General features: G+C 31.7%; 1 protein-coding gene across 1 annotated transcript in view; it reads right to left on the reverse strand.

The window, feature by feature from the left end:
- LOC118200167 (cytosolic carboxypeptidase 6-like) overlaps positions 1–16,283 on the reverse strand; it is a 769,798-nt gene that overhangs the window by 615,855 nt on the left and 137,660 nt on the right. Inside the window, exon 3 of the mRNA XM_085818789.1 lies at positions 5,484–5,608. Coding sequence (XP_085674915.1) covers positions 5,484–5,608 — 125 coding nt within the window. The remainder of the gene's footprint in view (positions 1–5,483; positions 5,609–16,283) is intronic.

Genomic DNA, 16,283 nt, shown 5'->3' on the forward strand with positions numbered 1-16,283 from the left:
TGCGAGTACTAACTGGTATTCCTCGTCTCGACTTAACTGCGGAGCGAGAAGCAATACATTCCTGTATATTACGACTGAAAAAAACATATCACTCTATGGAATATTCACTTTTCAGCTTCTGACAACGAGATAAAAAATTCAGATTATCTTTGCCACCCTTCCTATAATCATCTAGATTCTTATATTTCCTCTAAATCGGCTCAGTTGCCAATTCACGGGATCGCCATTTACACAGATGGTTCGTGTACTGAAGTACGCACAGGCTGTGGTCTGTGTGTCATGCTAAATGATATCGTGAAACACACTGGGAAAAGAAGATTAAGTAATCATTATTCCAAGCTGAATTGACAGCAATAAAGAAAGCTATTATGACTATTAAATTAGGCAATTAAGAAATGGAAATTGGATTACAAATTTTTTCGAAAGTAAAAAAGAAAAAATATTGACAAGTGCTGGCAAGCGACACATACATTCATATTAATATTTATTTTCAGCAAATTAGCAATAATGATTCGTCAATATTATCTGTAAGAAATGGAGAATAAAAGAACCTGAATTTATTTACATTAAATAAAATTATATTTTGTATTATCACCATTTCTTGGCAATTATTCGCTATTTATTCCCTAATTAAGTTTCAGTTTCGTTATAATAGTAATAGGATGACACTTAATGAAATATTTTAAGATTTGGCCACTACTGGAAGTCTGACGAAATTCGCATAAAAGTCCCTTCGGTCGTGTGAAAGAAATACACATTTTTTTCTTTTTTTTTTTTTTTTTAATTTATTTTCCTCTCTTCAAAGAATTTCAGTGAACAGAAGGCTGAATATTTTCAATGGAATAAAATTTTACTCAGTGAAACAGTTTAAAATTCTAGTTACCTTTTGATGTCTTACATTTTTTATATTTAAAACGAATTTCAAATATTTTTGCTTCCTGTGTCTCCATATTTTAAAATTTACTAAATTTATTCCTTTTTCACGAAAGAGTAAATAACTTATATTTAATAACACCCTATTCTATTTAGTACTCCAAATTGTATTAAACGTTCTGTAAATGTTTTGGAAATGATATTGCGTTTTTCGAAAAATATTTTACCACATTGCTGTGTCTATAGACACGAATGAACTGAAACTGATATTATTTCAACTATAAATGATGTTAAAGAATTTTTTTGGATAAACAAAATATGCTTTTCACAGTTTTTTCGTTTTCGCCTTTCACAGTTTTCGCCTCTTTAATGTCACGCAATTCTGTAAATTTTACAAGACAGCGAATAAATATATAACAATATTTTAATCAGTGAGGATATCAAAGTTTATTATTTTTGATTCCATGTAAAGTGACTTATTAAACAAGACGTGCATTTTTCAAAGATTTTATCTGATGCTTATTTCTGATCGGTAATCTTTCCGTTAATAATGGTTTCTATGGCGTGCGCAATATGTAATTTGAAAAGTATACTTTTATGTAGAGCACAAGGTTCAGCATATCAAACATAAAGAATGTTGAACTGGTTCTATAGATCTGAATTTAGCATAAAGAAATAAGCGAACTCTTTAAGATTTTGAGCACATTTTTGTATTTCAGTTATAAGCAAATAAATGCAAGTGCTGTCTGTAGCTGTATGTCTGTATTGAATAATGCATATATTTCTAAAACACAAATTCTATCCAGAAAAATGTGTCTGATACGTGTTTACGTGAAATACGTGTTTTTCAAGAAATCTCATATATTACTGGAAAACGCATTGGAGAACAAATGTTACTTAGGATTTTATTCAAACCACGTTCTCCATATATGATCTTCGGTCCCTTATAGTAAGGTTTACCGCCTGGCATTCTTTTTTTAGAAGCATTTACGAATGTAATGTGACCTCACGCATCTGATTCAAGGCTTATATGATCTGTAAACATTATCTGCTTATACTACACCACATACAGGAACTCAAAATTAAAAAAAAAAATTAATAATTTTCAAACTGACATTGATATGTATAAGAATTCTGTGCGTTTCAGAAGAGACTTATACGGATCCCTCTTATATAAAGAACAAAAATGTCTGATTCATTTCGCCCTAAACATTCCGCTTAATTAGATGAATTAAAAAATAAAAGCAACAAATTTAATTTATAAACTGATGTTTTACTCCGTTTTGAGTGTAACAACTAAAAGAGGGTTTTTTTTTCTTTTTTAAATCTAATGGAAATTCAATTTGATAGGAAAATAGCAACTTAACGCTTTCACAGCGAAGTCTCCCGAAACGTCTGTGCATTCAGTCATCGACATGTCGCTGGAGAGCCTGCGTCCATTTTTCACCTGATGGTTTCTCGCTCAAGCTTCATTGGTTTCGAGAGTTGTTTAATGGCATGCCACGAAAAGTAGCTCTCTTATTTGAATGCACCTACCCTCTCCTTTATTAAACGTCAACGTTTAGGTATTGATGTTCGTACTCGTAATCCTGCTAAGGGGAAACTGCATACAGTTGGTGAAACCAAGCATAGATTCTCAAGGGTAAGCAATCACTTAAGTAGGCTATTGTTAACGATGTATCATTCTACTTGACATGAGGCAAAGAAATCTATTTAAAAAAAATTGTATTCACGTTTTGTTTGAGAGAAACAGGTTTTGACCTGTACCAACGCGCAAGAGTTCAAGATATAATTGTTGGCACAGAAAACAATTACAGACATAGTAGAACTAGGAGAGTTTGCGTAAAATAATTTTGTGTGCAAAGAATAATTTACATATGGTAGAATCTGCACAAAATTCTTTCTATTCGCATCGTTTGTCAAGATTCATGCACATATCATGTGATGATGTAGAGGTGGATTTAATGCAGTGCAGACTGAATACTTACCTTCAGATCATCGATGGGTAATCCGTCCTCTGGGAAGGGCAATTGAACATGGACACTTAGGCCGTCTGAACTGATAGTCAAAAACTATGTATGGTCTTATATAAATGCGTTCGACACGTAACCAGATTTATTCATTTCACATCAATCTACTTTTAATATTAAAATATTTCTAATTCAGTATCTTTCTGGGTTCTTCATGGTCCAAGTTATCCAGCCATTAGCATTTCTTCAGCTTTCAATTTCAGCAGGTAATGGGTAGAACCCCATGTATAATGGGTAGAATATTTCGACACACGTGTTCCCTTTTTTCAAAAAGTTCTATAGTTTGCATAAGTGATAAAAAATTTAATATTTTATATTCCACTGATAGATTAGTTGCGAGGTTTGGCGTTGAGTGACAGCCAGGTCAACGCCATGGGATCACTCTTTAACGAGCTATAGCCGCTAGAAATAGACTGAATGTATCTCCCTTTCGAACTTGAAGTAGTTTAAAGTCATTACAACTGCGCACAGCATACTTTGCTGTATTTCAGCGGCCTCAAACTGGCCACCCGAATCAATTTCCGTAGTTCGTGACTACGTTTTCTCTAAGTTAATTAGCATCATTATTATATAAATTATTGAGGCAATTACCTGAAGAACGTTTTAATATTTTAATGATTTTGAGACAGAATTTACATTATTTTCATTGACATTAGAAATGAACGTGAGTTATATCCCCGAAAAATCTCTTAACGGAGCTAATTAATTTACATTGTGATATAAGTCTCATTTAAAAATTTGAAGATACAGACCTGATTAACTTTCATTAGCACTCATCAAAAGATAAACAACTTCAGTTACGACCAGTCACCTTCAGTTTTGAGACCAGTTTTAAAGAAGTATTTATAATAAAAAAGATTATTGTCGTCACAATATTATTAAGAGAGTCGTGTTTACCATAAGCTGAAATAAGCAGATTTGACATCTCGCCGTAAAATAATATTTTATTTAAGAAAATTAGTAATGAAACCAGTTAGGAATGTTTGTAGCACCATTTTTTAAAAAAAATAATGGACTGACTAAAAATTTATAACTGAAAATTTTATTTTGAATAAGGTGATTTTGAGGCTCATATTTAATTCTTTTCGAAATAGAGTTCTTCACATTGAGTTAAATTTTTACAGGAAATATTTACAGAAATGAACATGAAATTGTATTAGAAAAGATTTTTTTCGGACACTTTGGTTGATAATACCAAGAAAACATTGCACTAATAATAGGATGTGTAGAGAGTATTCTGAAGCTATTTTAAAGATTTCAGACGCTGGTCCAAATGCCGCAGCAGCAATATGTGGTCAGACAAAATGTCCAGATGCAAAAACCGATTTTATGAGCAAATTCAATTTTTATTCCTCATGGTTCCAAAAAATGGATTTTCAGCCGTTTGCACAATAGTTATCGTTTAGTGTTTTATCATAGACTGCAATGTTCACATCGTAAGCCCAACTGGATGGCGCTCTTACAGCATGCTTTTTCGATCACTCGTGTGTCGTCGTCTTTAAAGCTTGAAATATTGGAAAACTTAAAATATTGGAATTGCTCTCAAATTGAAATATTGTTTTTACAGCAGTATGCGTACCGTATTATTTCAAATGTTTCATAGCCACTGTTCCCAAATTTAATACAAAATTCATTCACTCCTTAGTATTTTTCAGAGAACTTTTTATTAAAGCAAAATGTGCTAGGTTTCTTCTCCATTTGATCAAATAGTAAAACTCATTGTTAGGTGCAGGCATGTGGGTGTAACAAACCATATCTAACATATAGGGTCGCCATATCTAACATCGGGAAAGACGTAATCTTAAAATAGTTCAATCAAACTACAGTAGAAATGGAAAAGTAAAATATAAAACCATCTTTGAAGATTCTTAGAACAGCTATATTGGACTTAAAATCATTTAGGGAAATCCATATGTTTTGATGAATATGGATTATTTCAAAATATGTAATTCATCTGCTAAAGAATTCTTAAAAATAATTTTAGTGGAACAAGCGTTGTAAAAAATACTTAAAGAATCATAATTTTTCTTCTAGAAATGTAATGGATGTTTCCCTTATTCAGTTTTACATCGTGAATTTAAATACTGAACTTCCGAAAAAAACTGCTCAGAATATTTTGTCTCTTGAAAAAGTATGATCCGCGTCAGTTTTGTTAAAAGTACTATGGAATTTTCTGTAGAATAAAACATTGAACTAAAACTGAATTTTTTTAAATGTGAAACGCAAAATTTTATCTTCTGTACACCATGCACGTTTCATGAGTATGCATGTACCTAATCTGCGCTCAAAATATTAAAAAAAAAATTAATTATATAATAAATCATACTCATAAACTGCCCATGTAAAGAAATAATACGTTCACTACTCCTCACATTTAGTACATATAGCTGCATCTAAATATTTAAGTACATACAGAAAACACTTTCACTTCAAACACACTTTGACGACATACATTGCACTTTCCTTTCATGAATCAATTACACAACATTAGCATGAAATTCAAATCGAGAGACGGTATTTTATCTTAACTTAATCCACAACCCGATCACAGTTGGCTCAAAATCAAATAGTTCTACTTACTTGATCCACTCGAACGTTCTCAACGGTGAAATTAAACCAGACCCTGTGTCTTGGATTTGCTACATCAGGACGGACATACAAGTCATAGTCGAGTTCCCCTACATAGTCTACTCTTCCGAGATTTCCTGAAAAAACAAGAATAGAATAAAAAAAGTCAGCCAGGGAAGAAATGAGCCTGGAAACCAAATGGGATATTTACTTAAGTAGGTCCTATGTATTCAATGTGCAGATTTCAATACGGAGGGAGAAATGAATGCACAGAGAAAAATATGTATCTCAGAGACGAGACATAACTCGCTTTATTTATGGAGATGAACAGCAAAAAGGAAAATAATATCACCGTTTGCCTTTAGTTCACTGAATGTTTGGTATATTCCCTCCGGATGCTTTTTCTAAGAGCTAAAAGAAACATATTTTACCGCAGTTAATCTCAGAACAGTATTAGAGCTTACAAATGAATACTTTCGAATAATAACAATATAATATGAATATTAAAGACATGAAATCTTATAGCTTTTTACATTTCTTATGATATATAAACAAAAAAGTAATAAATTTTATTTTGAGATAAATAATTATGTTAGATTATTTCATTTACGCAAAACATACGCGGAGTACTAACAAACCTCCATCCCAAGGCTTATGGAGACATCTGCCAATATTTTCTCCAACGGACTTTCTGATTTACATTCTTTGAACCGTCGCCCAGACGGGAAAGTGGTTAGTGAATGACGTACCAAAGTTCGAATCCCGAAGAAGACGTAAAGAATCCCGAAGACATATACGGATGTAAACTGTTTGTCCCTTCATAGGAGATAACGGTGGTCGCCTTCTAGGTACAACCATAATAAAATAGCCTTCCGGCTTTAGTAACGGCCAAAGCCTGAAATAGATAGTGCCTACCATAAACAAATAAATAAAAACATTTAAAATGTTTGAAAGATTTCAGATGTCATATTACGCCCAAAGAGTTGTTTTCCATCTTTTAAGCATTTATATAACATACACGTTTCAAGAGCATTTGGGCTAACGCCCCTTTGGGCTAAAAACAACATATCTTTAGAATTTGAGATAGAAAGTCTCGTGTGCTGGAAATAAGAATATTTTATTCCGCATAGTGCTCGCTTTGAAATCGTTGAGTTTGTTAATCAAAAATTCGTTAAAGTTTAACAAGCATGAAATAGATAATAAAAAAAATCGAAATTCAAGATTTGGGCTTCCAGGTATCCATATTGAGGTGGATACGTTATTCGAAATTTGATGGCTCTAGGGATAACCGTTTTATCACAATGCGAGAAACATTCATACATTCATGCAGATTCTTCATTATTTAATTTATTCAAATATAATATAGGGCGATAATATTTGGTGGCAACAAATTTGAAAAGCGATAAGGCCGTTTATAGTGATTCGACGCAAAATGCCGTTTCGAGACTAATATCCCTTCTGGGCTAACGCCCTCTTGGGGAGGAAAAAAAACTTTTTTGAACCTTCATCGCGCAAAGACGCACAAATCTTTTCCTGGACTCGGGCCGAACCTGTGTTCAGCATCTAACCTCACTCTGTAGCGTAACCTTTTTTCCATCAAAGATAGCCTACGCAAAATATAGTTTAGCTTTATGATCTTAGTAGATCTAACACTAGTATTCACAGTGTTCATAATACGTTTTGCCTTAAGGAACGACTTTGTCAGACTACAGCAGCTTTCAAATAGGAATTCGTGGTTTAGCGATTCTAAGCTAGTAGACCTTTGTATGCAATAAATATAGCAGAAAAATCGAAAGGGAGTATAAAAAGTAAATTGTTTACAGTATAAGTTAACTTCATCGTTTATTCATATAAATTTCAAATAAACTTAAAACTTATGCGTAAACATAAAAATTAAATTTTATGTGAAACAACTTAATGTGAAAGTCAATTCGCATAATAATAATTTCAAGACCATTAATGCAATGCAATTATTTAAAACCGTGTTTAATAAAATTAATTTCAAAGACCAAGGATTTTACGTAAGGGTTGCAATAATTCGAAATTTCTTTACGTTAGTTATGTTTGTCCTTTAGACACTTTTTATTAACCTTGATGATACGGGGCTCTTATACATTAGGGAAATGAATTACTGAAAAAGCAAAATGTATGGAAAAATTGCAATACTTTTGAATCTGAAAATACATAAATTCACATTATTCTTAACCTGAATAACCTTATTTTAGTGTGCTTCTACTAAAATTTATTACTGAGATACTTTTATGTACCTTAGTTAAAGAGTGTTTCATCATAATAATGTATAGTGATGTGCTTCTTAAATTGCTTCTGACAAAATTTTGCATTGATTGAATTTTTCTCCAAGTATATTACTTGAGTAGTCAGTGCCAAAATTAAAAAATAAAGATTTTTTTTTTTAATCTTTTACCTCGTTTTACTATTTACTATAAAATATACAGAAAATAGGAAATATTTATGTCATTGCAAAGAGCAATGATTTTATTTTTCTTATTTCATTTTATTGAAATTTATTGAATTTTATTTAGGAATTAAATTATTGTTAATTATTTTATTGAATTTTATTGAAATTTATAAAATAAAATAGTTAGATATGTTAATTAATTAACAAAATTTTCTTGAGCTAATTCTAATTTTCTTTCAGAGTTTGAAAACATACTAATCTTCTTCATTGTTTGCATTTAGTTAAAATAATCTAGTTTATACCAGCTTAGATTTATTTTAATTTGCATAGAATAAAACCTACTTCGAGAGAACTTTGTAATCACTCAGCAATTTGAACAAACATTTAAAATAAGATGTGTGTGTGTGTGTGTGATTATGGCGAAGCCTCGATGGCTATCTGCCTAAGGGGAGGGATGCCTTCGTGGAGGACTTTCTAAGGGAAACTGGCTCATATACACGTTACACATGGGGAAAACCACGAAAACACCCATGCAGCCAACCCGTTCGCGGGATTCGAACCTTGGACCGAACTACCAGTGTTTAGCGACTTTACCGTTTGGCAGCTGGTGGGCCCATTTAATAAAAAAAAGGGGGGCATGAGATTGTTAGTTGAAGTCATTAACTAACCGAAATTTATCCTTTAGTTCCATGCATACCAACAAGACATATTTTATGATTAAAAAAAACATTGAATTTCGATTTAATTTTAGAATAATTAACAAGTCAAGAATTACTTAAGTAAAATTTCATTACCTCTGAATATCTATGTTAATGATGCCCAAGGAAACAACGCATTACAAACTATTATTCCAATAAAATATATTAATGTAATAAAATATATTAATGTGATAAGATTTTGTGGGGGAACTACCTGTTGAATTTCAGTAACAAAAATTATTTATTTAAGGAAATTTGTCATCAGTATGTTTTTATGTATAAGTCAGTAAAACTCTGAGGGAGAAAAATATACTTCACAAAGCCATGTTGTAATTTTAAATGTAACAGTGTGTTTCTGTACCCTAATTTTGTAACTTTTCGAAGAGACTTTTTTCAAAATCCACTGCAGTTGTTTGAAACTGTTGTTGGCCTAATAATTATTTCTTTCGTAGTTAAAGTCTCATGTAATTTAAAACTAAAGAAAAGTTATTTTTCCATCTAGTTTTGTTTAAATCAAAATAGTTTTACTTAGTTTAAGAAATTCTGCTGAATTAAATAAAGATTGGTAGATTTTTATATTCATTTATTTTAAATTAATTTATTTTAATAATCTTTCTTTGAATATTCCATTTAATACTTAAGTCTACTGAAGCATATTTTTATGCATACATTTCAAAAAAAATTTTCAGAGTTGTATAACTCTTAAAGAAACAGTACATTGATTCCTAAATAATGCTAACTTACTCGGAATTATAAAACATTCCGAAATCAAAATTTAAATACAGTATATTCAGCTGTCATCAAAGGCTTCGATAAGTTTCATTGATAAGTTTATATAGCTTCGATAAGTTTCATTGATAACTTTTCGATAAGTTTCATTGATAACTTTTCGATAAGTTTCATTGATAAGTTTCATTGATAAGATAAATTTCTTCGATTGACATTCAGCTGTCATTAGTCATCAAAGGCTTCGATAAGTTTAAATAAGAAAAATCTTTATTATTTAGTCAATTTTTGCGCTTTAATGTTTTAAAGAAGTCTAATGATACGCCATCATGTGTTATTTTATAGAAGTAAAATTTACTTATGTATTCGTATTCTTTTAAAAGGGATGTTGTCGCATAAATACCATATTATAAAAGCATAATTATTTTGAAGTCATTTGTGTCTTTAAAAAATCAAAAAGCCCTTACTCTTACTTTTGAAGAGCGTTTTATGATATTTTGGACACATTCCAATCTGCCTTTCATTCAGGAGAAAAAAGGTCGTATCTCGAATTAATTCAAAAAATTTAATTTATTATTTTTTAGGATTTTCAAAAGATGACATAAAATATTTACATATGTCATAAAATGTAGTTTTGTTTGTAAAATATCGGAAGATTTTGACAGCTCTCAGTGTACATCTAGACTTACTTCGTTAAGTGTAAAAGTAAGAACAACCATTAAACTAACATTTAAAACCTTAGGTTGAGTCACGTTTTCCAAAAAGGCTCACATTTCTTAACTTCATCACAGAAAGTAAATGTTTTATATGTATAGCGTCTTATTTGGCATATTTTGCTATTTGGGGATACAGACGAAAGTAAAATATCCGACATGGACACCATATGGCTTCCTTCTTTGGCCTATTAAATTATACACATTTTTATGCACTTCATTCAAACTTATTTCCTCAAACATCCTTTTTTTTTTTTTTTTTTTTTTTTTTTTTTTTTGTCAAATCCACTTGGATTACTTTGTGACACAGAATAAACACGTGCCCACAGAATAAAAGACTATTTTTGCTAAAACGAATTGTAAATTGCATTTAAAAGGGATTCAAAAAGTACTTTTTAATGACATTTGTATGTATGAATGTATCTCGCATAACTCAGAAACTATTAGCTGTATGAGACTGTTAACCAGAGAACAGGGGCTCCATTACCTAGCTGACGTAATGTCTGCCTTACACGGATTAAAGTCCCTGCCTCCAGAAGCTATTTATTATGACTAAGCAGAATAAGTTTACAGTGGCATACAAGGCCTTCAAGAACACAAGAACATAAGTAACATAGTCATAATAGACCCTAAAGAAAGCATGTTGCAAGTAGTACCTATAGCATTCAAACAATAAACCGAGTATACTTTTATAATTTGTACTGAAAATACGAAATACTTTCAAAACTGAGTCCAACTAATTTAAATAAAAACTATGGTACAAACAAAATACAATACATCCATTACTGTATTATACACAATTAATATCAATTAGATTCACAATTTCAAGAAGAACCATTCAATTTAGAAAAAAATGCATAAAGATAAACTAAGACAATAATAAACTGCCAAATAAAATTTTTTCATATGAATTCAGAATTAAGAACCAATAACTTTGATAACTGAACAATATTATCATAAAATACAATGAAAAAAAATTTAACGGGATATTTAATTTTAAAATCTGCAGTGTTTTTATGTCATTTTGAAGTTGCCTCGAGGAATCAGTTATTAAAGTTAGAAAAATTCTAGGACATAATTTTAAATGAAGTGCAGCCAAAATGTGTATAATTTAATAGGCCGTACAAAGAAGTCATGTAGTGTCCATATCAAACGAATTTTTTTGGAGGTCTTTTAAAGAATAATGTCCTTAAAGATTTTACATAGTGCTTCATGTTTTCCGGTTCGTATTCCATGTCTCGAATAAGCAGAAAAACGGGGAAAAAGTTATCTTCCTTATACATTTCAGAAGCAATAAAATTTAATATTAATTTAATATGTAAACAAAACTCAAGCCATTCCAAAATTACCACCAAAGTCTTTTTTTTTTTTTTTTTAATAGAAGCATGCATATATTGTAAGTTAGTGCCGCAAAATGCGCTAAACAATTACGATATCGCCCACTGAGCTAAAGTTAAGATTACTATGAACTCACGGATGACCTGAGAATCGAATTCATTTGCTTTTTCATTTCTTTATGAAGACAATGGGATCGAAAAGCGATTACAGGAATTGTCTCGTAAAATATATCAGTTTTTTTTTACACCTTGCGAAATATGTTCCTATTATTTTCTAATACTTAGCCAAACGTCGCCAAGACCGAGAATTTTCAATAGGCAGTACTTAAATGTATTTTTAATTATTTGCACAATGGTAATCAGTATCTATGCATATTTAATGCACGCGATCATTAAAAATTAGGGTACTTACGTATTTTCCTTTCCAAAGTGAAAGTTGCCTCTCATAACTGTAACTAGTAGAAATCCTGATTTACTTGTTGGAGGCAATTATTCTGACAGAATTTTGAAGAAGTAGATGACTTTAAATTTAGCTAGGTAATCACAGATCACTCTTTTAGTTACATAATCAACACACAGAAATTTACAAGGTGAGGTAAGGCCAGCACATGGGCATCCACGCATGTATATTAGTTATTGCCGGTCTTTACTAAGGGCTAAACTTACGCCCCAACTAGAATTCCGAGGGAGAATATTCCAGAGGACGGTTCAAGGGTCTCCCCACGCCGCCTCTTCCCTCTACCTTGTTTACAGACGAAACCATCGTGAAAACGACATCGCAGACGAATCCTTCGCAGAGAAAATAATGCAAGGCGAAAACGTCATCGTACAAAACGTCGTGATATAGAAAACATCGTAGTACAATGCATTGTCGTCGAAAATAAAGCGAAAAATTTCGCAGTTTAAAAACTTCGTCGTCGAAAATATCGTAGCAAAAAATAAAGCACCTAAAAATTATTGCATGCAAATAACGTCGTAAAAATTTATTTTCCAGGCTTTAAAATCTTGTAAATGCATATTTGCATAATGATTTGTAAGAGCAAGTAGTAATGAGGGATGTTTTTGCTTTTAGATTTTTGAATAAATTAATAAATTTTTGCTGAAAACTTAAGAAGGGAACTAAGCATTCAGAAACTGGAAATGAAGAGAAAACTGATGATATTTATAATAGCTGAGATAATTTTATTATTTGATAATTAATTAACAATTTTAATAGAGGTTACTATTAGTTATTTGAAAAATATGAAACGTTCATACATTCCTTTATTTAAATATTGAATTTGTAACTTCAAAATCTTTTATTTTTTCGTAATTGAAAATCGAAAGCTTCTAAACCCTGGTTATTCGTTTTGCATTGTGCTAGCTTTACCACGAATTTGCATAATGGAATTATTTTATAATGCACACTGGATAATAGAATTTATGCAAAACACCAACAAAAAAAAAAAAAAAAAAAATTCCGTTTCTCATTTTCAAAGTAAATTTAAACTCAGCGATTCGAATGCAACTAAGCTACCAATTTACTCTTTAGAATAGGTAGTCGAGTCTCTAATTTCCTCATCTTGTGAAATTCTTCCTTCGAATAAAGTTACATCGATCCGAATTGCCTGCAGCCGCAATAATTACTGCGTGGGAAACGTAATCCTTCAATAAAGACAAAGCGCACATGAAAAGAAAAAGCGAAACAAGGAAAGAACAGCTTAAGAAACGAAGAACTAAAAACAGGAGAAAAAGGAAAAAATTGTAATGAAAAATGCGCAGTCAACTTTCCACCAAATTAGGCACCATTTACATAACAAACGAGCTTAGAATGTATTCTCTGGTAGCAGGAGATTACATTTAGAGACTCGTTTTGTTCCGCAGATTCTGACTTGATTTTGCTCAGCGGGACACAACGCACTTTTCGAACGAAATTTTACGCATGAGGTAAAGAGAGTAAAAAAATAATGTCGAATGAGTTGAGATGAAAGAAAATCTATTTAGTTTTTCTTTCTTTTTTTTCTGCGTAATATAATTCTCTTTTTTTTTTTTTTTTTTGTTTTTTTTTTTGTTTTCATTATTATTCTGTCTGTAGATTAAAGGAACTAATCTGAAACTGTAGTAATATGTTTGAACCATTCCTGAATAACTTACACCAGGTAATCTTTTTAACATGCCAAGTTTCTTTGTCGACTATTATTACTGCATTATTTAGATTAATATTTTTCAACGTATCACATAAAGATATATTAAACACAACAAACGTAACCCAAAATTTACCGCACTTTGTGACATGTTCCATGTTAAAGTAAATTGGAATTTGATGTATTTTTACCCAGAATCTAATAACATAAGTATAATACTTTGTAAAATAGATTTGTTTCACTTGGCTACAGCGATAAAACCAGCCACTTTATCGCAAACACGTTTCTTTGTTCTATTATGAATCAAAATACATAATGTACTCTAGAATGTTTTAAATAGTAAAATTTTCAAAAATATTTTCTGATATTAGAAGTGTATATGAAAATATCTGTAAGAGTTTCAGTTAAAAAAATACCTGTGTTCAAACATTTTGTTCGAAATAACCTGAAAATATTACCTGATTACCTTTGAAATAAAATTCATCGATACGCTTGCTCTAGAGCTTCCGCTCCTAAATGCATTGACGGAAAGCACTTTCTGACATCTCTCAATACATTCAGGACCGGTACATCATTTTGGACAGCTTGAATTGTTAAAACTGCTGACCCTGTAAAACATCTTGATAAGAGAGAATAATGGGATCAAAGAACGAGAAAATATGGTAAATACGGTGGTTTTAACAACAAATCTATTTCTGATCAACGGAGTGAAAACTTCGTGCCCACTACTCAATACGCAGAATATTCGCAAGACATTTTATTTAAGTTTATACTGCAATATAAAATAATCTTTTCAAATAATATCACTTCGTTTACACTGTTTGAAAAAGGTAAACAGAGCTCCAATAATTTATTTGAAGAAAAAATCGTGATAACAGCCACGCATGTGAATAGAATAAAATACAATTAAAATTTCTCAAAAGTTTATTAAAGGATTAATCAAATAGAAATACGGGAGATACAACCACAAGCTATATGTGTAGTTCAGGACATACGGCCACATATATCAAATAAATCAATAAGAAGTTGACCTGCGTATGGTTCATATGTAAGCTGCTTTGGGAATAGACATTTAACTCGTTTATTTGGTAGTTGACATGTCGCTGGACTATTTTGCCTTCTCTCGGATGTTGAACTAAATAGGCGAAAAGATAGAACATTTAAAAGACTTATCAAACCGAGAATGTAATCTAACCGGAAATGTTCTGGAGAGCTATTTGCACAGAGAACTGTTTTAGAAGCACAAAGTCATCCGTAGAAATGACTAGCATATGCAGATGGGAATTATTACTTTGAAAAATAAGCACGAGAGGCCCTGAGTGAATAAAATAAGTCTTGAAAGGTAGGGTAACATATTGGGGCATGAAATATCATCAATGTGACGCCGTGATGTAAAAGGATCATACTTGAGAGCTGAAGGGGTCCGACTGTCAAATGAAATAGAACTTAGAAGCATGACTGTTCTGATGTCATACTGTATATCAGACGACAGTAATCACAGTCGATGTGAGTAGGAGCAGTATTCCTCCGCTTAACTGGACGTCACCAGGCACAACCTCGCTGGCCATTGTAACTCCGTTCGAAACGAGACTCATTGCTGAAGGCAGTGAGCTTCCATGTAGAGTGAATTCAACAGTACTGCGAACAAGCTTTTCGGTGCATAAAGTCAGAGGCAAATGGTGCAATGCGCCTCGTGAGCGCTGTGTCCGTCGGGTATCAGTTGTCGTTGCAGTGACTGGTGTCCTAGCTATATGTTGAATCCTTGAAAATAACAAAACATACGCTCCGAAAGCCACCCTCTAACAGTCGAACTATCCTCAGGTTCTGTCATATCCATAAATCGACCACTACCTTCTGGTCTATCTAGAGATATGACGCTGTGCTCTGAGATGACAACCCATTTTTGTGACATCGTTGAATGGCGGGGTTGCTGCGATTCAAATTTCGAAACATATTTCGATTTGAGCAATCCGTTTCTTTTAGGCCGACTTCCTATCGTCTCTAAGCTGGTGATATTTGCATATAATATATGCAAAATTGTTTGCGAGATATTATCACAGTCGATGTGAGTAGGAGCATTAAATTTTGAAAGGAAGATATGTCTTAAAATTGGAATTCCTTTCCTTCATTCATTCTTCGGATGCTCATTTGCAATGCTGTGTAGCACAAGGTATTTCTTCCTTGGGTTCTTGTTCTTTTCTCCATTACAAGGCATTTCTTTCCTCCTCTAATAAGCAATTTAGACTTTATGCTTGTGATATGATATTTTATCAAGCGTTTTGAAGAGCGAATTATTACTCTATATTACTTCGTAAAAGTTTTAAATGTTTAGCTTAAATAGTTTGACTGATAAATTTCATTATGCAGCAAAAATGTCACTTTTGAGGTCTTTGGCAATGGCTTTGTTCAAGCATTCATTTCTCGCATTCTTGTATCATGAATAAGATCATTAATGTCTGCTTAAAATCATGTTTCAGATTTTTTTTTTTCATTTTTACAAATTTTATATAATTTTCGTTATATTTGAATTTGGAAAATTTCTCACTGTCATTTTTACACCACCAGTAAAATGTATGTGGCATAATTAAGTGCGATGCTCTTTGAAGTGTAAGGGTGTATTGCCATAACGAAAGCACCGTAATAAATTATATAAAAATAAATTTTTATAATATCTTAAAAAACAATTTAAAGCTATATAACTTTACTTAAACGCACGTATAACACTCATATAACAAAAAAAAAAAAAAGTTTAAACAATTGCAACGTTTTAAACTTACTTATGGTCTTTATTACCAT

The sequence above is a fragment of the Stegodyphus dumicola genome, chromosome 6 (genome assembly GCF_044657685.1).
Source record: "Stegodyphus dumicola isolate Sdum_Otavi_A_Nest chromosome 6, ASM4465768v1".
Lineage (NCBI taxonomy): Eukaryota > Metazoa > Arthropoda > Arachnida > Araneae > Eresidae > Stegodyphus > Stegodyphus dumicola.